Raw genomic sequence first — 23,336 nt, forward strand, 5'->3', positions numbered from 1 at the left:
TTTGCTCCCCAGAACCTTGCAGGGTGAAATGCTGCACCTGAGCTCTCAAACCTTGAGCACACATGTGCCTTGCTCTCCAAACTCAAGCACTACTGCCTGGCACTGGTTTGCCTTATCTAACCTCAAAGGCAAAGGCTGCTCTGGGATGCTTGTTGGGGAATGGTGCTTGAGGACCAGCCCTGGAAGCAGCTGGTGGTGAATGGCCCTTTGTGTGCATGCTGCATAAAGAGGACATTATTAACTTGGATAAATAAGGATCTCCCTGTAAATACAACCAAGTTATTGCATGAGTTACCTCCAGGAATGCACAGCATCCGCAGCACGGACCTGCCTCATCCTCTCTGTGCTGGGTTGATGGATGCACTCTGGGGCACAGTCAGTATGCTCTGGTTCAGGTTTATCAGCAGAGATGCCATGTGCATGGAGGGCTCCTGATGTGCTGGAAAACAAGAGAAGAACCAAAACATTAAGCCAGTTTTGGAGCTGGTTTGCATACTGGAGCAGGGCAAAGGAGGGAGGGGGAATTCCTCTGAAGGGATTATTTCAGCAGCCAGTTCATTTCCAGGAAATCTCTCTTGTTCCTTTTGTTTTTCAATGGAAAAGCCAAGTCCTTGTGAACTTTTGCTCATTCCCTTTTGCCAGCAAAGTTCCTCTTTGTGCTGGTGACAGAACCTCTTTCTCCAAGCAACTGGCCACAGGCCAGGACATGGACATCTTGACTGTGTGCTGCCAGTGCCATGAGTTCTATCCCCCTGGTGCCCCAGCTCCAACCAGTGGCCTTTGAGGGACTCCCTGTGGGTCCCTTTCCTTCTCCTCCTTGTGCAGATGATGGAACCAGCTCTGCATGCTTCACCTTGCCCTGCAATGAAAAGACCCAAAACAATGAAGAACAGTCTGTTGAGCCTGTGGTAGCAGAGAATGCAGTGGGTTGGTGGTAGTTCCTTGCAAGAAACAACTGTGCAAGAGGGGTTGAAGCAATAGCCCAGGCAGGAGATGCTCTTCACCCCAGAGAAGGAAGTGCAATTGCCATAAGGTTTCATGCTCTCTGCTTTCATGTCTTACCTGAATCCCAGTGTGTTCCTCTTCATCCAGATGCCAGAGATGCTCTCTCTGGAGCAGGACTTTGCTGGGGCTTCTATTGCTGTTTGTGTCTTTACATCACCCAAAGACCTATTCCCTTTCCCTGAGCTCCCATTCCCTGGAGCTGTGTGCACAGGTGACTGCAGTGCTGTGATTGCACTTCCCAGGGGTGGGGATTACAGATGGGGCTGTTGTGCAATCAGCAGGGAAACAATCACTAAGTACGTGTCCTCCAACTGCCAAAGTCTGTATTGAAGCCAAGCAGGGAACAGACCCAAGCAGTGATTGCGACACAGCCACTGCTGCAGATCAGATAAAGAGAACTGTGCTGTGGGGTTTAACCTCTGCAAAGGAGCTGGGCACAGGGATTCAATGTGCCTCAGTTGTCAGGAGGAGAACAATAGGATCATAGAATGGTTTGGGTGGGAAGGACCTTTAAAGGCCATGTAATGCAAACCCCCCTGCAGTGGGGAGGGACATCCTCAACTAAAACAGGTTGCTTGAAACCCTGTCTGACCTGATCCTGAATGTTAGCAGGGGGGAGGCATCTATCACCTCTCAGGGCAGCCTGCTCCAGTGTCTCACTTCTTATTGTAAACATTTCCTTCCTTATATCTAGTCTAAATCTACCTTCTTTTAGTTCAAAACCATCTCCTCTTTTCCTATCACAACAGGCCCTGCTATGAAGTTTGCCTCCATCTTTCTTATAAGCCCCTTTTAAATACTAAAAGGCTGTTACAACATCTTTGCAGAGCTTTCTCTTCTCCAGGCTGATGGAGGTAGCAAACATGAGGGACCACAACAGCCTGACCAGTAGCTCTTGCACCTCTGTAGCCACCTCCATCCCCATGGGAAGGAGCCTGAGCTGTTCCTGACACTCTGCAGCAATGATGACATATGAGGCTGTAATGGCAGTTCCTATAGACATTTATTGGAAGGGTATAAAAATAGAGTGCAAATTTCATTAAGATGTATTTAAAGACATCATAGGTAAATAGCTCCACACATTGGTGGGAGAAGAGCCCAGAAAGTTGGCAGCATGTCCAAAATTCCCTGATGCACCCACATCTACTGAGCAAAGCAGAGCCCCAATCCCCATAGATGGCTTATGATCCCTGCAAACCTCTGTCCCTTTGCTGTGTGCTGCTCTGTGATGAGAGCTTACATCAGTGCAAGCACTGTTTCATCAATCAGCCACTGGAAATGCTGGTTGGGGTCGGGCTTAATGTAGGCACCTGCAATGTCCAGGTGAAATGTCTCCTGCATTGGAGAGGAGCCCTCAGCAGATGCTTGCTGGACAGGTAGAGCTGCTCATCCTTTTCATGGTATGCTGATAATGATAGCAAATATGCACAGTATCACATTGAGTTAATACAGAGTAATGTGTAAATGAGCATCTTGGGTATTTAACAGTCCTCCTGCTGAAGCTGATTCCATTCAAAAGCCCCATCCAAAGTCAGGTCAAAATTATCCATTTCCTGCTCTCGGGAGAGTTCCAGAAACACCTGAAATGGACAAGGTGTGCTGTGTTCCTGACCTGGGGCAGTGGAGTCAGGCAGCAACAGTTTGCCTACACTAATTCCCATCACATTAAATCCCTGCAGTGCAAAAACCCCTGACCATTTCCCACCACTTTCCCAGCAGAGGACCCATCACCCCCCAACAGTCTTCCAATGGAGCCTCACTGCTCCACCAGGTCTCACTGCAGCTTTTCTTCCTGCTCATGCCTTACAGCACAGCCAGCCTTGAAATCACCCACCTGAGCCAAAGTGTTCAATGAGAAGCTGTAGTCCTCGAGGCTGCAGTTTCGTTTGGCTATGGAGAAATGGAAAGAGTCAAAACCAGACAGTCTGTGTTTCACCTGCTCAGAAAGTCACCTTGTTTTGCTCTTACCTTCCTCTAGCCTGGAGAAAGATTGAGACAGGGGCAGCGCATCCTCCATTGGGACCTTGTAGACCAGCAAAGAAGGGAACCTCGAAGGAAAAGGAGAAAAGGTGATTCCTGCTCTGTACTGAGGTCCTGAGATCAAATCTTTGTGTCATGCTATGAGCTGGATATGTGAATGTTTTGTGCAGTGGTCACAGCAGGGTTGGACGTGGTGACATTATCAAATCAGATCCCCAGACAGGGTCTCTGAGCTGGTCATCCATCTCCAGGTGAGATCCTGAGTCTGGCCATCGCACTGGGCACATCTTCAGGGATGAAGTCATGTTGAAACCCCCATTCATCCCATGTTTTATAGTTACCGTTCCTGACGGGCTGCACCTGGGAAAATCCTCAAAACCTCAGCATGGAGAAGCTCAGTGTGCTCTGGATCCTTCACCTTGATTTCCAGCACATAGCCCTTGCCAAACCTGTTCTTCAGGTGCTGAACGGAGCCAATGCACCTGCAGGAGGGGATGCAAAACAAGAGATGTGTGTGTGAAACCATTGATGCCCCATCATCTTCTGCTTCCCAAACTGGGAAATCACAGGGAGCACCAAGTAAAGCCCACAGGGATGGGCTCAGGTAGGTGAGGCTGGAGCAGGAACCCGTTTCCCAGCTCAGCTGCATTCCCACCGTAGCTGCCCCGACACCAGGATGGCCACACGGTCACACACTGCCTCTGCCTCCTCCATGTGGTGTGTGCAAAGGATGGCTCCCGAATCCTTGGTTTTCAGGGTGGCACGAAGTGTTTTCCTGAGGACCAGAAGGGGGATAGGGAAAGGAGAAACACAGTTAACATTCCATAGGAGTATTGGACACTTCTTCTTATACCTTTGTGCCTCCAAATGCCTCTACCCTAAAACAAGTGTAAAACTTCACATACAGCAACTTCAGACTGATGTGCACATGATAGTACTTTGAAATAACAATATTAGAACATATGTATATATATACATGAATAACTATTTTTGACTCAGGTCCCTTTATGAAGGTTTGCAATAAAGGTGAAAGTAAAATGTTTTTTCTCTCTCCTTGCTCGTGTTTTAGCAAGAGAGAACCAAGAAAATGGAATTTCCAGGAAAACCATTGGCAAGTGATAAGCAGCACTAACTGCAGATGGGGTCAAACACTCTTTACCTGGCCTTAGGGCACTGCACCCTTTATTACTGCAGTGACACAGCACACAGCATCCTACTCACCAGACACAGCGCTGCCCTTTGGGGTCCATGCCAGCTGATGGCTCATCCAGGAGCAGGACCGCTGGGTTGCTCAGCATGCACATTGCAATGCACAGCTAGGACAGGGAAAAGGGAATGGATCAATCCTTTTGCAGTCCCTGGCACTCGGTCTGCAAATGCTGCAGCAGCATCGCTTTATTTATGGGAATAAAGGTTTGAGTTATAGGCAGTGTGGTCTTGGAAAAGGCTGATTTTCCATCACCCCACCATGATGTTCTCCCTGCAGCTCGGAGCCCAGGTAGGTCCCCCTGCTAACAAAGGGGATATGTGATTTGAGCTATGAGCACTGCAGTGCTCATCGCAGGTAAACCAATACAAACCTTTCTGGTTATCCCAGCGGATAATTTCCTGGATTTCTCTTTTAGGTGGTCTTGAAGCTGTAGAGCATTTACTATTCTGGGAGCAAGCATCAAAAAGAAAGAACATTTTTGTTATTCCAAATCAATACTCTCATCAAGGACTCCCACAATGATAAGAAAAAGGAACTTTCTTCCCCTTGCTTTTCACTCCTGCTTGTTTTCATTAAACATTTATTGCATTATTAAAATGGAAGGGAATACTTGAAGCAAAATGCACTGAATAAGCCACAAGCTTTTGTCTAAACCGAGCACTAGTGTCAACAGCATTATAAATCCATTCCACCTTGCCAATGTCAGCTGAGCCTGCAGCGCTTAAGCACCCTTTCTTGTAGCTCCCAACTATAACATCAGATTTCAGGAAAGCTTCCTAAAGATAACACACTTAAAAGGGCATTAGTGGTAAATTTATCCTCACTAGATGCACTCAGGCGAATTGGGGATTTTCTTAACCCACTCACTTAATCACAGCATTTAGCACAAAATCAGTTTTGCAGCTCCATTTCCTGAGCTTCTTTATGGCTTAGAGTGAATTTGGACTTTCTGGTCTCCTCCTCGTGGCCTAGGAGTGGGGATAAACCATTGGCCAACCCCTGAAGCATCCTCCATCCATACCGGTTGACAACAGCAGCCGTATCCTCCTTGGGCACCCCTTTCACAGCTGCATAGACCTGCAGGTGCTGGTGCACGGTGAGGTCTGGCCAGAGTGGGTCCTCTTGTGGGCAGTACCCCAGGAAGGAGGGTGCATGGTCCTGGAGGTGGGAGGTTGCTCCATTGCCCTTCTTCATCAGCACCTGCACAAATAGGGTGGTTGTTCTGCTCTTGTAGCCTTGCCCAGATACAAGGGCAAGAGTACTGGGATTTAGGTGAGAAAACCCAAAGAGTAAGGAAATGATTTTGCAACCCTCATTTGCATCATTTCTAGAGATAGCCATGAACAGTTAAAGTAGATGCAACTGCTTGTCAAAGTCAGACATAGCTCAAAACTTGGTGCTGAGGCGCTGGCACAGGGTGCCCAGAGAAGCTGTGGCTGCCCCATCCCTGGCAGTGCTCAAGGCCAGGTTGGACACAGGGGCTTGGAGCAGCTGCTCCAGTGGAAGGGGTTGGAACTGGAGGAGCTTTAAGGTCCCTTCAACCCAAACCACTCTATGATTCTATGAATATCTTTAATCAATACTCTTAATTTAATACAATCAATACAATCTAATATCATAGTGAATGCAATTAAAACCTTGATCACTCCTAATGCTTTGTGAAACAATTATAGCTTAGCCATGGAACAAGATTTTCACTCGTGCTTTTATCATGGATCTCTCCCCTTTCTCCTACCTGCCCAGCAGTCAGTGTTGTCTCTCCAGTGATCATTTTCATAGCTGTGCTTTTACCAGCTCCGTTGGGCCCCAGCAGCCCTAATACTTCTCCTGGAATAAATGCATCTCATTTCTTAGTAATACTTCCCCTTCAAGAAATACAACAGGAACAGTCCCACAAAAGAAAAAATACAAATAATAACAAAGACATATAAAAGTAAATAGTATAAATATATGCCCTGAGAGCCCATAACATTTCAACTATAATGATGCTCCCAGGGCTCTCAGAAGCTTCTGCTCAAGTAGATTCTGGAGAGAGGGAGCTACCTTATTTTAGGTAACAGAGTCAAAGGTAACTAATAGGATGCCTCCACCTTACACTGTCCATTAACATGTCAACCACAAACTGAACATGCCCTAACCACAAAACAAATAGATTTGACCTTTACATCCTTGCTCAGGTAAGTGAGAACTAACTCTCTGGGTATGATTAGGGTCCAAGTCAGATCTAGGAGAACAGTTCCAGATCTCACCTTTTTTAACACAAAAGGAGACATTTTTGATGGCCATTTTCTTCTTCTTCTTAAAGATGGAACCAGCTTGCTTTACTTTATATTCCTTGCACAGATTGCTGACAATAATGACTGATTTCTGAAAGTGAGGAGGGAGACGAAACATCAGTCTATTATATTGGATACCATTAAGCCTTCAGTAATATTTTCCATTAAAAAAGGCAGAAAACCTTCTAAAGATCTTTTGTTTTCTAATTCATTGGGAATCAGAGGTGAAAAGGACACTTTACTGTCCATGCTCCTCTTAACAGCTTTCATCTCTATTCTGATGGGGCCCACACTGTATGTGTGTGAGTCGGATTTCCCCATGAGAATAATAGAGTCAAAGCACTGAGCTGTGCTTATTGATACTTGGTGATTTGGTTTTTACCAGTGGGCTTCTTATTGGTATAAAATAAGACAGGTCTGGTCATACCTCCTGCTGACTCAGAGTCGCTATGGCATTTCTCACTGCTGCTCTTTCAGCTTTAACATCTTCATCTTCCTCTTCAAGCTCTTCAGGATGCTGGTGGCTGCTTTGTCTTCTTGGGGAAATCCTACAGACATGAAACACCATATGGAGGTAGTAGCAAGCTTGAGAGCTGTTTTATAGCTCCTCAGTATTGAAGAGGCTATTTTGGTTATAAAAAATCACCAGTATTTAAACATATATTTCAAAATAGGGACACAAAGTCAATGATATCTGACCCAAATGTTGTCTTCAAGGTAAAGCAATGTGATAGCAGTTTGGATCTCACATATGCCTGCGGTGCATGCATGTTTATACCAACCTAAATATCGGGTCCTTTCTCAGAACTGCTCTTCCATCTTTGATCTCCAAATATCGAAGAATTAAAATGAAAGCCACAGAATGGATCAAAGGCTGAAAAAGAGAGGTTGCCACGTTAATAGCTTTGCCTTCCACAGACTGTGATGGAAACTGAGATGGTGGTGGTGGGGTTATAAAATACGTGGGCAAAACATCTACATTTGGGGTGATGCTGAAGGAGGTGAACTCTGTTATCACTTGCCAATACTCCAGAAAATAGCAATAGAAGAAGAAAAGCATCATTCATAAAAATAACAGGGCAGCATCAGGTGATTTGGGCTTATTCCATTTCCCCTTCCCCATTTCAAAGGAGCAAGGTTATTTTTGCCAAGGGGGTAACCCATTTGGATCCTGCTGCGTGAAATGAGCCCAGGGTCTTGCCTGTTTACTCATAACTGAGGGCAGGGTTTAGTAGGCATGTATTACTACATAAAAGCAATCTTAGAAGGTTTCTTACTGCAAAGACAGTTATCAGTAAATCAGCCTTTGGAATCAGATCAAAAAGCCTCTCGTCCTCTACAAAAACCTGCAAGAACAATAAGGAAATACACAGTTAAGAGCTTCTGGCTAATTCCGGAAGGGCTAAAAGCAAATAACAAACACTTTGAGACTGGAGAAAAGCTTCTGATTTACCCAAGACATTCACCATGCAATGAACAAATACAGACAGCAGAAAACGTCACAGCACTCAGCATATGTCTCAAACCCTCATTCTGGGGCTAATGGCCTATCACAGGAAAACATCTTGTCTCCTCTTCTTTGGGGTCCCAGCAGAGAAGACGTGGAGGTGAATGGGACAGGACAGAGGAGGAGACTCTTTTGTTTGGACTCATCCTATGTAATATGGGGCTCATAAGTGGTCTTCTATGCAGCTGGAGGGTAGTGTTAAATTCCTAGCTGACCTTCCACCACCCCCTTCAGCTGACAAGGAGTAAAGCACCTTGTGAGTGTTCTGCATTCTCCCTTGGTTTCCATGCAACATCAGATGTGTCATTTTCTCTTATGGTTGTTCAAGCCAAGTTGCTCAACTCCGCATGGGAAGATCCTAATCTACAATCACAGCCCAAGCACCAGAAGTATTCCCTAACCATAATGAGCAACAGTGAAAATCAGATCTGATCTGAAATGGTTCTCTAATGATGCTCTCTGGCCATTGGGAAAATCCCACCCATAAGAGAAAACTAAGGAGCCTTCCCAGAGCACAATGTGTGGGTATCACTAGACTTTGCTCACAAAGACACACAGTTGTGTTCTATGGTGGGGTGCCTTTCCTTGCTCAGCACCATTGCTTACCTGCATGCAGCTCATCGTTAAACACAGCAGTGGGCAGAAGGGAATCAAGAGAGACAGAACATAGAGGGTGGCTCTGATACCCATGGAAAAATCCATGACTCTGGTGATGATACAAGAAACGAAGCATGCCTAAGAATAAAGCAAGAGGGTAACTTAGCTGATGGAGAATCAGTGAGGGATCAGGATGTTCTCAGCCATCTCTGCCTGAGGGTAGGATGCTGATTTGGCTCAGCTGGGGAAACTTCTTCCCAGGCAGATCAATGAAGCACAGCATCCCATCCTGTTCTTCCCATCCCAAGTTCATGCCAAATAACCCAGGTCAGGCTGCATCTAACCTAATGGCTCATGTCTCAACACCTTACAACTCCTGGATACAAAGTGTTGAACAGAGCAATAGATAACTCTTTTGCCTTCATTCCTGCACCACAGCAGGGTATATCCAACCATTTCCCTGTGCCATAGTAGGATTACAGGAACAGAACATGGTGTCAGGAATTTAATGCAGAATTGGCTGCTATAGAACACATGCTCATATTTATGTTCTTCATCTGTATTTGGTGTTTTGACATAGAGTTCATCCTTATGATCTCAAAATACATCTCTGTAAAGCCTACAGCACATTTTCTAGCCACGTACTTACCGCTATCATGATAAAAGACCAAAAATCACAGTTCCATCCTCTGCGAAAGATGGAGGTGATCACGTAAGTGAAGAGAACAATAGAAATTCCATAGCTAAGAGCGCCTGTGATCTACAGAAAGAAAGGGCTTTCATTAGAAATTGTAGTAGTCTAAACGACCAGGAACCTATATATAACAATGTGCTTCAGTTTAAAGGATCATACAGTATGATCAAGGCATTCATAAATTACCACGATTCTACTGCCAAGTGTAAAGGAGTATATTAAAGACAAGACTTATTGCCTTTTATTTCCAGCTGGGAAAACCCAAATGATAGGAGGTGAAACAAGAAGGTCAGTAAGCACCTGGGGACACAGAGGTGTCTCCTGTGTCCCTACATGTGCTCAAAACACTACCTCAATCCCTCCCTTAGTGAACCAGCAATCATCAAAATGGGATGTACCAGCAGGAAGAGGGTGTCGGTGTGCCAGGAAGTTTTGGTGCTCAATGCAAACTGGAGCCCAAACATGGAGAAGAGAAGGAGCCAGCACAGTGGGATGTCTACCAGTGCCTGGCCACACCAGTATGCCGATGGAAAGAGCCCTGAGACCCTCAGCTGGGCACGAGCTCCCACCTGGGAAGACACAATGGAAAGAGCAGTCTGTTGTTGGCATCATACTCAAACTTCCTTGTGTCAACGCAGCTGTAATCCCTTCTGTGCACCCCAAATCTGGCTCTGTTTACCTTGTAGTCCTGCAGATAGCCCATTGCAAAGTGAGGAGGAAAACCAGGGAATAACAACAGCATATAAAAGAGGTAAAAAGTAACAAAAAAATCCCATAATTGTGGTTCATCTACCTGAAAAAGAAGAACAAAGCATTGTGTAAAACATATGCCATGTAAAAGGCAAGATGCAATGATCAGTATTTCATGAGAAATGTAGTAAAACAAGACAGGGTGAACACAAAGTGAGATTTGAAAGCAAATACTGTCAGGAGGAAGGTTTTCCTCAAACCACAGCCCTGCAAAGTGAAGTAGAGGATAAGGAACCTCCTGAAGAAGCCCTCCCAGCCTTCAGTTTGTCTGAAGTCAAATGGCCCAGAGTGAGCATTGAGGAAGGTGGGTTTACAAGCACATACAGCCCACAGGCTTCCCTTTTAATTCTAATGAGTTACTGAGACCTCAGTCAGATTAAGGACTATTTTCTGACATCTTCTGGCTCTGGCACTTACAGAGAAAAATGGATGGTTCCAGATCCGAATGTGCACAGTGGAATTGAAGGCTTTCAGCAGAGCATTGCTGATGACATTTACAAGCACCGGGAAGCAGTTGACAGTTTCCAAGTGGCATAACACAGTAAACCTGTAGCTCTTGAAAGGGCAAGAAAAGAAGATAAAACCTCTTGTTTTTTCTCATCTGCAGCAGAAAAGGAGCACATCAGGAGAATCCAGGCCTGGAATAATTTTGCTTATGCTTTGTTTGCTAAAAAATGAATTATAAGTTATTAGAAGTCTGTGCTACAAACAATGTGAAGCTGGAGGTGGAGGATGAAGGAGATAAGGTCTCCTCCATCATGTAGTCTACTGGTTAAAACACTTCCACATCTTTCAACCCTTGCTCAATAGGACCATCCCACGGGTAGACCAGATGGATGCATTGTGCTAAGTCATTCAGTTGTTGGGAAGAAACAGGAGGAGGAGAACAAAACTCCTCACCTGACCTTTGCGAGACACCTTTATAGCCCCATTGTGTTTTAGCTCCTCTGTGATGTTTTCCTCACTTGTTATTTCCACTGTGAGATCTTGGCTCTCGAGCACGTGGATGAAGTCTTCAATGGCTGTGCCTGGTGTGAAAGCCAAAAGTAGAGGAATCACAATACCGGACAACAGGAGAGTCTTTGATAGTTTGGGGTTTTCCTTCAAACCCATCACTACCAAACAGAACCTGAGGACGTCTAATAGCTGTGGATATCAGACAGCACACACGTGGTGGATCATTGCACATTAGTTCTTGTGAAGTTAATGCATTTCAGTCTCATTGACTGCATTTTTGCACTGTCATTTTTCCCCTGCCTTTCCTGAACTGCTACCAAATGTATCCTCCTTTGTGATGGTCTGATGAAGCCAACAGTCTCATACTCTGGCCAAATAATGTTAAATAGCATCCACTCATAGGAACATTGAAGGTAAAACTGGAACTAGATCACTAATTTCACTCAGCTTTTGTGAGCCTTTACTGGAGTGTGGTTTGAGAATCCCATGCTCTGAAAATGCAGATTGTTTGGATACAGGTTTGGATTTGGAACAAGGGAAAGAACTGGGTCCCTTCTAACCTCATCTGCTATGATATTCCCTTTCACATCATTGCATCAGGATCTTACCCAGTGGGTTTCCTTCACAGCCCTTTAAAGATGACAATTCCCATGCTTCTCCATCACAAACCCCTCCATCCTGCCTTAGATCCCCACTACCCTATAGCCATGTTTTTCACTATCTCCCTTTGCAACACCAAGCAGCCCCAGCAAGGAAAGGATGAGGAAAGGCTTGTTGCCCTCACCCGTGTTGTTGTGGACCAGGAGGCTGGTTGTTGTCTCTGACCAAGCCCTCTTTCCCTGGGGTAAGAAGTACCATGCAGGTGAGAGCTCCCAAGCATTCGCGCTCTGCCAGACAGCAAGCAGGGACAGTCGCAAAACCACAGGAAGCAGGAAAACCACATAGAGCAGCAAACTAAAGAGAGAGATGGATAAACACTGAAAACAGACCTTCAGCAGAATGCGGTTGCCTATTGGGAATGGTTAAACTGTATTCAGCTTATCCAGAGCTCCTTCTGTTAAGGATATTTGGCAATTTTCTTTTCAGAAGGCTCAAATTTGATCATTCACAAACAACCTCAGAATGCACCAGGGAGAGGACCTTAGATCTGCAATGCTCAAACTTTAGAGCCGTAAAATGCTTTTCAGATGTCCTTAAAGATGCATAAATCAGCATCTCTCGTTGGTTTCTTGTACTCCAGCAGGAAATACCAGCTTGAAGATCAATGGGGCCAAAATAGCTCAACATTGGCAATGTGAGAGAATTTTAAGTTAAAAGAGGAAGCCTGATAGTAGCATTTTTCCCTCTCACTGTGCACACTGGTTTGTTTTGAAACTTCCCCCTCCAACTGAAATAAGAGTGTTTCTAAATGATTCTTTTCTTCAGGAAGCAATTGGGTTTCTGTTGCATAAATTACTCAGAACAGAAAGGAAAATGCACAAAAGGGAGATTTTGTATTACTGGCACTGGAAAAGAAGAAGTGCAGATTACCAAGATCATTCATTGCTGAGACCTGATATCAACTAATCTAAATGCTCATTGAAAGAGCCTGCTGCGATTGTTGTGATCTGCAAGAGAGAATCACATTGGTACTTACATGGACCGCAGGCTTTTCACCGAGCTCTTCAGCTTTAAGAAGTGCACCCATGCCATGGCAGAGACCTGCTGCCTCCAGAGAGCCAACCCGACGACTGCCTCCTTCCCAGAGCCCACCAGCAGCAGGGAGCCTGGCTCCATCTCCTCAGGGCATCGTGATCCCACATCCGCACACTCTTCCCCGAGGATGTGCTCATCTGCAGAGAGTTTTCCATGTGCACATTTATGTCTAAGACCAGTTCCTATGTTGTAAGGTGTGAAAGCCTAAAAACCATCTAGTAACCAGTTGTTGGAGACATAGCCAGGGGCTATTGCAAAGTACCCATTCCCTTTGGCTGCGGGTTGTGTGTTTGCAGCCACGATTGTACCTTGATCCACTGTGGCTTCTTCGTCCAGCCTCAGGAAGACATCCTCCAGGGCTGTCATGCTGACTCCATAATTGATAATTCCCTGGTCAGAGCAGCTGTCAAGGCCTCTGAACAGATCTGCAAGACAGAGATAATACGAGTGCCTCCAAAGCTGCACATATAAGCACATATAAGCTCCATTCCTGGCAGTGTTCAAGGCCAGGCTGGACAGAGCCTTGGGTGACATAGTCTAGTGTGAGGTGCCCCTGCCCATGGCAGGGGGGTTGGAACTGGATGACCTAAAGGTCCTTTCCAACCCAAACCATTCTATGATTCTATATTCTATGATTCTATGCTAAAATTGTAGGGGAAAACCATAATGCAACAGTTCTAATTCCTTATGTGACTCCTATACAAAATCTCTCTCTTCATTTCTCTTTCCCCACATTTGTGATTATTTTTTTCCCCTATGGAAATTCTGAATTAGATTAATCCACATTACCTGGGAATTTGTTCATGCTTTCTAATGGCAGTTTATATCTCAGCTCATATTGGCTGTGTCCTGAGATTATGACATTGGGGATGTACTGTTTAACCAGAGAGGTCACGTTCTTGAAGTCACAGGACTCACTGACATGGATCCTGTTCAGTTATAAAAAGAGAGATGCTTAGTCTTGAAACAACAACAAACCAACCCTAGTAACCAAACAAGCCCAACAAAACCAAACACAAATAATCCCCCAAACCCAAACACGACCCCAAACTTGAACAGTCACCACCACAGGGTTTACTTGGATGCACACAAAGAAAGCTTCAGTGTATGTCATTCATTCCTTACTCTGGACTAAATTCCTGCTTCAGTTTATTTAACTGTATTAAACAAGTTCAATTTCTTCGTTTGATGACATCTGCAATATGTCTTTCCCCTGACACTCATTCTGGTGGCTCCCTGTACATGCATATTCCCAGATACCCATTGCTGGGGCTGAAGTAGATACCTTAAATGGTAGCAAATCCCCCATTTCTTCTTCAAGAACAGAGAAGAACCGACACATTTCAGCCTCCCGTGTGAGATAAAAGCCTTGCGGTCTAGAGAAAGAAGAAGCCAAAGGGGTTTATAATGTAGAGCTGTGGTTCAAAACTGGTTTTGCAACTGAACCTCATATGAGCTTTCTGCTCCAGGGTTGCTCTGCAGAGATGCTGCAGGCTGAGCCAGTGCTTGCCTGCGAGGATATCAGCCTCATCCATGAACTGGGTACTGAACAGTATCACCCGTCCAGCTCTGTGCTGCTTGAGGATGCTCCACACATTGTGCCTGGAAAGAGGATCCAACCCAGCCGTTGGCTCATCCAGGAGCAAAACCTGCAGAAGGGAGGAAATCAGATGTTCCTCATGCCAAAGTTACTGCACGTCTTTTGGGTTTGGTGTTCTGAAAACCTCATGTCCTGAAGGCAAGAGACCCAGGCCATCTTCTGTGCAAAGGCATCTGTTCTGGGAGCCGAGGTTAAGAAACTGTCTATGTGCTTTAAAACTAGACTAGCAAGATGGATCAGCAATATAATGAAATCTATGAATGTTAGTAATTATGAGAACTTTAAAGATGTCTGAAGTTGTGCAAGAACTTGTAGCCAAGTATGTGACAAGGTTTTACTTATGCTGGACCTAAATATTCCTTATGTTACAGAGCTGCTTTACCTGGGGGTTCCCAAGCATGGCTATTCCAATGGATAACTTCCGTTTCTGCCCACCACTGAGCTTCTCCGCTTGAGTGTCTTGAATGCTACTGATATCCAGCAGTTCCAAAATGCTTTGCACCTAGAACAGCACAACGATGTCCATTCTCATCACCAAGTGTCTTTCCATCCTTTACCAGTTGTGAAGGAGATTTAGCTGGGATTGAAGGTACAGTTTCTAGGAGCATGGACTGAGGTTTGTCGTCACCAGCAAGAGGTCATCTGCCCATCTCCTTGGGTTGAGCAGATGTATTGCTGTGGTTCCATCAAGGCCACAAGCTTGCCTACTAACCTGGTTGATGGTCAAAACCAGCTTTGGCTTTCAGAAGACACAACCAGGAGGAGCCTTTGAGCTTCCCAAAGGAGCCTTTGCTGAAACATGATGCATTCCAGGGGTGTGCTCACAGGACACACACTTACCTCTTGCTCCACCTCTTTGGACCTGATGCCCTTGATTTCTGCAAAGGTTTTCAAGTTTTCTTTCACTGTTAGGACACCAAACTGTACATTGAACTGGGGGCAGAAGCCAATCATCTCTCGAATCTCTTCCCTATCTCCTATTTCAGAGAGTTCGTAGTTGTAGATGGTTGCAGAGCCTGTTTATAGGAATAAAACCAGTGAGGTGGAACAAACAGGTCTTTACAGCTATTGAATTAAGCCCACTACTTGCTGCCTTACCTTCAGAAGGGAAAGTGAGCCCACTGAGTATGTTTAACAGTGTCGTCTTTCCAGCCCCACTGTGGCCCAGTAAGGCAGTGATCTGACCCTCATAAATATTTAGGGACAAACCTAGAATGCAAACAACATCAAGTTTGGGAAGAAATAAGGTTTGAGTTGGCTCTACTCCTTGTTGAAGGTAGGACAAGTCCAGGAGTATGAGGACTAGGTAGCAATGATTACTGAAAAGCGCATTAAGCAATGTGGAGCAAAGTTCTGCAAAGCTTTAGCTAAAGACATAAGAAATTGCTCTGTACTTAACAGAAAAGACAGAAATACAATAGAAAAAAAATCTTTGTTCTCTTTAGTTTTATTAAATATGGAAAATCAGTGAAAACTGAACTAAATAGTGAGCAGATACATCAATATTTGACAAATTTTTAAGCAATGCAAGTGTTAAGTTTCTTTGACAAAAATGTTTGCACAATTGTTTTCCCTCATCTGTAACAGGAATCAGTATCGAGGCTTTCTTACCTCTTAAAGCTTCTGTCTTCTTGTCCTTCTTCTTATATGCTTTTTTAATATTGCTGAGTCTAAAAGGAAGGTAAGCAGGATGTTATGGTTTGGTTTGGTATGCTCTGTGTACAGGTGTGAATATCTCTACCTGACACACAATACTGGAGCGCCCAGCCTTGCAAAGACAAGGTTCCTAATGGATGTTTAACCAAGTCTACACCAAAAAAAAGCTATTTTTAAAACTGAATTCACCTGAATTTCACTATTAGTGCTCAGCCTGAATTATCTATTTATCTCATCTGCATTCCATTGCTAATATTTCTCTGTGAAATAAAGTGTTTTGCAAGAGCCTCATGAACACAAAAGCTGTCCGGATAAATCCAAACAAAACTGATGGTGGAAGTGGTGGGAGCATTAAACACAAGCTCCTCGACTGAAAAAGCATGAACAGCAACTCCTCTCTTTACCTGATGGCTTCTTTCCCCATGAATTCAGAGGGCACCGGCTCTACATCGTCACTGAGGAGCTCTTTAGGGTTCACTGGGGTTTGGGGCATCTTCCTGGTGGAGCATCTCCTGCTCTGCACCCAGTACGAGGGCTTCAGGCAGAAAGAAGGGGAGTTTGGGATGCCGTATTTGCCTGACAGGAAAGCAGAGCAGATGATCTGTCATTAACCAAAGCCACAACCAAAACACCATCCGGGACTAAACCTATAGGAGGGTCTAATAGGAACCTGGCTGTCTGAAAACCTGTACTTCAAGGGATTAAAAAGAGAGGTTTGGAGATGGGGTTAGGAGAGACAAGAAGGCTGGTTTCAGGGCTGTGCCTAGTGAATTCAGCATTTTCTTAATGAATTAACATAGCATCCCACTCTGTTTTCTCACAAACAGCTCAACAGCAATATAAGAGAAAGAAAAACCACTAAGTACTTTGTTGTCTTTGATGTGGGACTTAAGAGTGTGTGTGCCAGGGGCTGAAAAGTCACTCAGTAACATAATATAGGTTTTTAGTCCAAAAATGTGAAGCAGGCCCTCATTTCCTTCACAAGCTATTACAGGCAGTCCATAGAAATCAAAGGTATAAAATGACAGAGTGTAAGTATAAACTACACCTACCTGGGAGGACTTTGTCGAAGTACATAGCTAACAGCATGTACAAGACTGAGTCAAAGACCAGCATAATGTAAGTCAAAAATAGAAAGTATGAATCCTCCATTAGGTTAGAAAAAGTGAAACCCATTCCATACTTTTCTAAATGGAAAACCTGAAATAAAGGACAAAGAAGGATAATCTGCAGGCTGGAAAACTATGCAGATGCCATCAAACTGTGGCTGACTGTTAACCCAGACATCATCTGCAATACTGACCAATTCTCCTTCCTTTCTATCTAGTGATGAAAGGAAATCCATTTACTCCATGCAGAGATCTTATAGTTTCATTTAGAATTTTCCACAACAATCCGAAAGCAGAGATCAGAATGTTACAGAAAATCATTCAAGAAACGTGATATTGGCAGCCTTGATGTGACACAGTCCTGACAAAGATGGTACAATTTTATATAGTGATTGATTTATCCATATGGTAAATTAGAAGTAAACTCAGTTTCTTTTCTGCTGGTGAAGAATCTCTTCTCCCAGGCAGATATATATATATATATCTGTATATATGTGTGTATATATATATATATATATATATATATAAGGAAATCAAATATTGAATAACTGGTGCTATCAAGCATTGCTCAGACCTATGGAGATACAGGCTTATGGAACACTGGGAAACTGCACAGAATTAACCAAAGTGGGGATGGAGGAAGGACGGCTGCAGCAGGAAACTGCAGTTGTGTTTGCAGTGTCTCTGTTGCCAGGAAGAGTGGCTGCAGCAAGAGGGGAATGACCAGGTTGAGAAGAGCTGATGTCCCCAAGTCAACTCCCATCCGCCTGGGGTCCAGCCCCAGAGGATAATGATGCTGTTGTGTGTGGCAATGGGATCACTGGGGCTTCCTTGGGTTCATGTGCACTGAAGTGCACAATGACAGACTGTGAGAGGGCTGTGGTTGTCTTTGCATGCATCAGCTTTTAAATAGGGGAATGGGATGGGGGCATTGGAGGCCCTCTTTGCTGCCCAACAGCAGCTTGGCTCTCATAGGTGTGAACGAAAGTTTTACAGATGTGGATAAACTGGTCTTTTGCAATGAGGACCGTGACTTCCCTTGCCTTTTTCTATCAGCAGAGCACAGCAGGGTCCTTTATGGCCTCTGTCTGTGATAAAATATACTCTGTCCTCACTGCTTGCCCAGGTTCAGCTGCAGATGATGGACCATACCTTTGCAATGCCAGCGTTAAATGCAAAAGGACAGAAGAGACCAAGAAACCATTTCGCTGGTCCTGGAAGGTTTTCTATCAGCACCACAAGGCTCAGGCATCCAAAGAGGAGGGTGATGAGGAACGCTATGAAACCAGGGAGTTTGGAGGTCCTTAATAGGGAGCAGAGCATGAAAACCAGGTGGATCTGTAAGAACAGAAGTTTCCTTCAATCACGGAAGAAACTATATCTCTTTAACTGTAGCGCCTCCATTTGGCAAGCAAAGAGATCGCTCCTGAGCCGGGTCCATGTTATCAAATACACTAAAATCCTTCTTAATGGGTTGATCTTACTAAATCAGGTCTTTGGTAGCCAGCCTACTGCCTGTCAGACCTTCAGGCTGCCATTCAAATCACTGCTGCTGAGTCACAGAATCCAATCAGTATGGCCGTGCAAAGGAGGAGGTCCTGAGTGCTATGCAAAAGGCTCATCAACAGTGTAATAAACCATGTGGCTCTAAAACCCGACTTACACATGCTAGGCCATAGAGGAAAAACAGCAGTAGGACCGCAGTGAAGCTGCTGAGGTAGAAAGCATCCTGCACCAGGGCAGCTGTCAGCAGGCAGGAGAAGACCAGCACGTAACCAGCATACAGCAGACTCCAGGAGAGCCTGAGGATGAAAGGGGACATGACACTTCCATTTAAATCAGAACTGTTGTTGCAACTTCATCTGAGTGCCAGAACCATTTCATATGAAGATATTCATTATTTCCCAGGGTCAACTCTTTTGCACCCTATGCAGAACAGATAGCACCATCCACCCGAGGAGGAAACACCAAGGAAGAAGAACACACCACTGCCATGCTCAGCACTTCTGGTTTGTCCTTAGAGTACTGGAGAAAACATATTAACTTATTTAGCTTACTAAGTGACTGCTCAAGTGCTCAGGAGTATGCTGATATCTGGCAAACACACCTTAGTTGAAAAAGAACTCACCAAAATGCAATGTCCTGTAACCCCATTGTCTTCATCAATACTTTGAGTTGCTTCTTTTCTCTTGCAACATTCGTTGACAAGAAATACATGAACGGGGAGAAACACATCACAATAGTAATCATGAAGTAACTGTATTCTATTGTGACGGAGGGGATGATGCTTCGGGACTTCATACGGACGCCAGCAATTGATTTCATTTCTTCCCAAACAGAATGATTTGCCACCACCTAAAGGAATTCAAGGTCAGCATCTCAGCATTTATTTTCTACAGTGAGATGGATTTATATAAGGAACCTTCTGATTCACCATCTTTAGGTGTACTTTTGAATGCAGCTTTATAGGAAACACCAATTGCATTCAAGTCCCCACTGACACTGCCAATAGTACTCAGGAGGCTGAGTATTTAAAAGGGTTATTTCTATGCAGAATTTTCTGACTTTGCTATTGCCACGGAACAATTTATCTCTCCTATACCAAGCTTAAAACAAAAGGACACCTAGAACAGGTCATAAATCCCATTTACCTCTACAATAGCAGCATCGATGCTGGCCTGCAGGGACAGGAAGCCTTTGTACCAGTACCTTGGGCTGTCACAGTATGACCATGAGAAATTATAACAGGTATCTGCATGGTGAGAGGTGAAGGGAATCACAGGTAAGAGCAGTGACAGGTAAATGGTTTTCACTGCAAAAGCTGATGCTAAGATGCATGTGAACTATGGGGACGCTGCAAATGGACAGTGTCCCCCTGACAACTTATTAAATCACTGAACAGATATGGATTATTCCAATGAAGCAATTCTGTCCATGCCAGGCAATCACCCACCCGTACATCCTCATTTGGTATTACCTATGTCTCCAAAGTTGTCATTTGGAATAGCCACATTCTCAACAGAAAACCGGAGGTGATAGGAGAAGTTGTCCTTAAATACAACCCCTATAATTTCCTTATTTGAAATCCAGGCTTCTTCCAGGGCTCTCTCACTGTCCAGTGCTTCTAATACTATACCTGTGGGGTGCAAGAACAGAACTGCGATGAGGTTTTTTAGGTCTGGAAATACATGCCCAGACACTGGGGGTATATCCTGCTTTTTTAGCATTGCAGCTCCTCCTTCCCAGTTCTCCTCATGGGATGGGGTGGGCACTTTAAAATCCTTCATACTTTATGTATTGAGAAACATACCTCAAAAGAACAGACTAAGGTACCTTAATAGTATTAGTGTACATAGTGAATATTGGGAAAGCTTCAGCTTTGCTGCTATGAAGCACTCAATAGCAGTTTAAATACTAGAGTAGAAGTATTGCTGAGAATGGAAAACTTGGGATGAATTTTCTCCCCTGATCTAAGATATTGGAGAACCAGTAAAACACAAAACTTGTACAACAGGTTAAATAATGGCAAAGTTACATATTTAGCAAGCCAACCATACCTATCATTACTGAGTTCAAGGCCACTTTATTCATGATCTGCCTTGTGGTCGCAGTGATGGGTGTATAAGCAATGGTGACCCCAGTGGCATTATAGGCAGGATCATCCAAGTGCCCGAGGTAGCCATAAGGCACTTCAGGGTAGCGGGTGTTCACCATGAACGAGCACACCAATAAAATCAGGGGCAGAAAGAGCAGAGACAGGATCCACTCCTAGGAGAGGGGGAGAGCAGAGAAGAGGATTTAATATATAACAGTACAAAAGCATGTTCTATGTGGGCTTCAAATACAAGAAGCACAAAGTCACACAGGTCCATTCAATGTTAACTAACAAATGGTCATTGCATCGTGCTTGTTACCTCAGTAAATGACCCAAAGAACCCATCTGTGCTCTCATACATCACATAAAAGACAGAAATACCAGGTAAGAAAGTGAAGTCTCAAGGTGTCTGTTACCAGCCAGGTAGTACTTTAACTTAGGGCAGGCAGGGATTGGCCACTCAGTGGCTGACTACTCACTTTTGTCTTTCTATTTCAGCTTACCTGAGAGCTCCTCATCTTCATCCTCCACTTCATCAGGATGTTTTTCCATAGGAGAACCTTAGTTTGCTGGAGCACACTCATATTCCTCTGAAGAGTCTTCATCTTTGAACCTACAAACATGATTTCTTTTGCCCCAAATCACTTTCAAATGCAAGAAAAGCCAGAAAAGCAGTGATGCTTTCCCTCCGTTCCTGCAGCAAGGAGCAGTTCAGTCCTCATGTGCTGAGCACAAGACAGCCCTGCAGCACAGCTTCTAACATGGCAGGGCCTCATCATCCTCAACATCTCAACCCTTACAGTGGTAAGACACTGATTGCAACCAGAATGTCACACTTTTGTGCTGTAGCATGGTAAAACTGGAGAGTTATTTGTGAAATAAAAGAGGGAAGATCATTCCACATGACCTGAAAAGGGCTCAGGTGCCTTAAGAGGCAAGAAATGACAACACAGTCCATTAAAATCACCAAAACCTTTCTGCATGTCATCAATGTGCTAAAGGCTTCACACCAAGAAGCATTGAGCAACATCTGGCTGTGGTGTGAGCTGAGCTCACAAGGAAAACAGCACTGATGGAAGGTAACACGGAGCTATGAGAGAACAAGTTCTTGGAAGTGTGTGGGAAGAGCTGTTGTTGCTGGGGATATTAATAGAAACCAAGGGAGGAGCAGCCAGCCATGGGCCTGTTTTGGTGTGTTACTCCAGCAGACCTGGAGCATCCTTCAAAAGACATGGTCAAAGCAAGACAGAGATTTGTTGCCTGGATTAATGCTGGTGGGGGTAACTTAAAGAAGCAGGCACAGAGCTGGCTGCCAGAGTAAATGTTGCAGATGGGATACATCCATATTAACTATCAGTAATTATGAGGACCTTTAATGAGGAAAAGGATTAAGTACCCCCTGTGCAGAAGAGCAACACTCACTGCTCTGCTGTCACATATATAGATAAACTACACTTTCAAACAAGACATTGATCTTCTATATGTGACATCTCAGGTAGGAATAGCAGAACATTTATAGATCTAATCCTTCCAAACCTTCCTGTCATATGGAAGGAGGATTTACATTGTGCTGCTCCCTTTGGGGATGATGCCTCAGCGCTGACAGGCAAGGCAGAGTTGATCTTCTTCCAGTTATTTATATGCAGCCCACAGGAGAGGCATGATCCCTGTAATGAGGCAGCAGGCACTGGAATGCTGGCAAAGCAGCTGCAACAAATGGTCTTCCCTCAGTGCACACTGCAAACACATGCACTACACAGCATGCCAGGAGGATGAGCAGGGACATGGGCTCAGTGACAGAAGGCTCTTTAAATGCAATCCTTAGCTTACACTGCATGTCAGGAAAGAAATCTGCTCCTCACGTGCTGGATTAGCTAAATATGGAGCTGAACTGATCCTGACACATCCCCTTAGCACTGAGAACCTCTGGAAATAGACCTCTGCCATAAACTGAGCTCCTTTTGTATGTTGTTCCATATCAAACTGTCACCTTTAAGTAGTCACTAAGCTTCATCACAAGCTTAACTCAGCCTGTTAGAAAGATGCCCAGTGTCCCACCTATGCATTCACATTCTCAGCCAATATTAACAGTGTTATTAATTACTGGATATTTTCATATCCTTTAAGTAGCAGTTTTTACTTGCTTTAAGAAGAGTGTTTAACCTTACCTTGTTGGGAATGCTTGAAAGGAATCCAGAGCTTGTCTTTTGCAGTGTGCCTATAGAAGCAGAGATGCTGATCCTCCCTGGGATGGACTGGCCACGCTGCCCCAGTGGCTCTCAGTGCTCCTTTGTCCACGCACTCATTTCTTCACTCCAGCACTTCTGCCAAAGGCATTCGTCACACCATCACTTCTCTTTTCCCTTGCTTCCCCCCCTTCCTCTTTGGCAGATGTTCAGATGTATTTATGTTAGAAAAAGCAACCGGAGTGTATTGCTGTTGGGTTGTTGGAGCGGATCCTCCGAAAAATTACTCAGCAGATTCTTGAGTCTTGGCCAAGAGAAGTGAAATGAGCCCAAAAACAAACCGCACAAACATCCTTTCTCTGGCAAACTCTGGTGTGTTTCTCAGTGCAGCAAGAGAGGCTGAAGACAACAGCAATATTGCAGCACACAGCTACAGGTGAACAGCAAAAGGTGACGCTGGCTCATCCCTAAATGGCAAAGGTTGTGTTTGTAAAGTTGCAGTGTCACCAGGTCAGTGTA

At 44.5% G+C, this 23,336-nt stretch overlaps 1 protein-coding gene across 1 annotated transcript; it reads right to left on the minus strand.

The window, feature by feature from the left end:
- Positions 1–2,009: 2,009 nt before the first annotated feature.
- On the minus strand, positions 2,010–22,984 carry LOC101880807 (ATP-binding cassette sub-family A member 10-like). Its single transcript, XM_034067341.1, has 39 exons — positions 22,800–22,984; positions 21,135–21,244; positions 20,594–20,804; positions 20,014–20,172; positions 19,688–19,788; positions 19,165–19,391; positions 18,700–18,838; positions 18,189–18,374; positions 16,980–17,127; positions 16,332–16,503; positions 15,883–15,941; positions 15,370–15,480; positions 15,112–15,287; positions 14,654–14,773; positions 14,182–14,320; positions 13,957–14,047; positions 13,461–13,600; positions 12,980–13,096; positions 12,613–12,808; positions 11,761–11,930; positions 10,920–11,047; positions 10,437–10,574; positions 9,949–10,062; positions 9,668–9,838; positions 9,225–9,335; positions 8,585–8,713; positions 7,749–7,817; positions 7,254–7,345; positions 6,899–7,019; positions 6,445–6,562; positions 5,931–6,022; positions 5,217–5,395; positions 4,566–4,641; positions 4,207–4,301; positions 3,641–3,760; positions 3,327–3,467; positions 2,974–3,053; positions 2,840–2,895; positions 2,010–2,585 (listed from the first exon to the last, which is right to left on the minus strand). The coding sequence occupies exons 2-39, from the start codon at positions 21,234–21,236 to the stop codon at positions 2,487–2,489; spliced, it is 4,893 nt and encodes a 1,630-aa protein (XP_033923232.1). The 5' UTR covers positions 21,237–21,244; positions 22,800–22,984; the 3' UTR covers positions 2,010–2,486.
- Between the last annotated feature and the right edge of the window lie 352 nt (positions 22,985–23,336).

Source organism: Melopsittacus undulatus, chromosome 11, assembly GCF_012275295.1.
Source record: "Melopsittacus undulatus isolate bMelUnd1 chromosome 11, bMelUnd1.mat.Z, whole genome shotgun sequence".
Lineage (NCBI taxonomy): Eukaryota > Metazoa > Chordata > Aves > Psittaciformes > Psittaculidae > Melopsittacus > Melopsittacus undulatus.

Excerpts from the sequence above, each read along its gene's own strand:
- LOC101880807 (XM_034067341.1), bottom strand. The coding sequence starts at position 21,236 with ATGAAGACTCTTCAGAGGAATATGAGTGTGCTCCAGCAAACTAAGGTT. Across the intron at positions 18,375-18,699 it reads TCCTCTATGGCCTAGCATGT|ATCCACCTGGTTTTCATGCT; the intron begins GTAAGTCGGGTT and ends CTGTTCTTACAG. Across the intron at positions 15,481-15,882 it reads GAAGACAGAAGCTTTAAGAG|GTTTGTCCCTAAATATTTAT; the intron begins GTAAGAAAGCCT and ends TTTGCATTCTAG.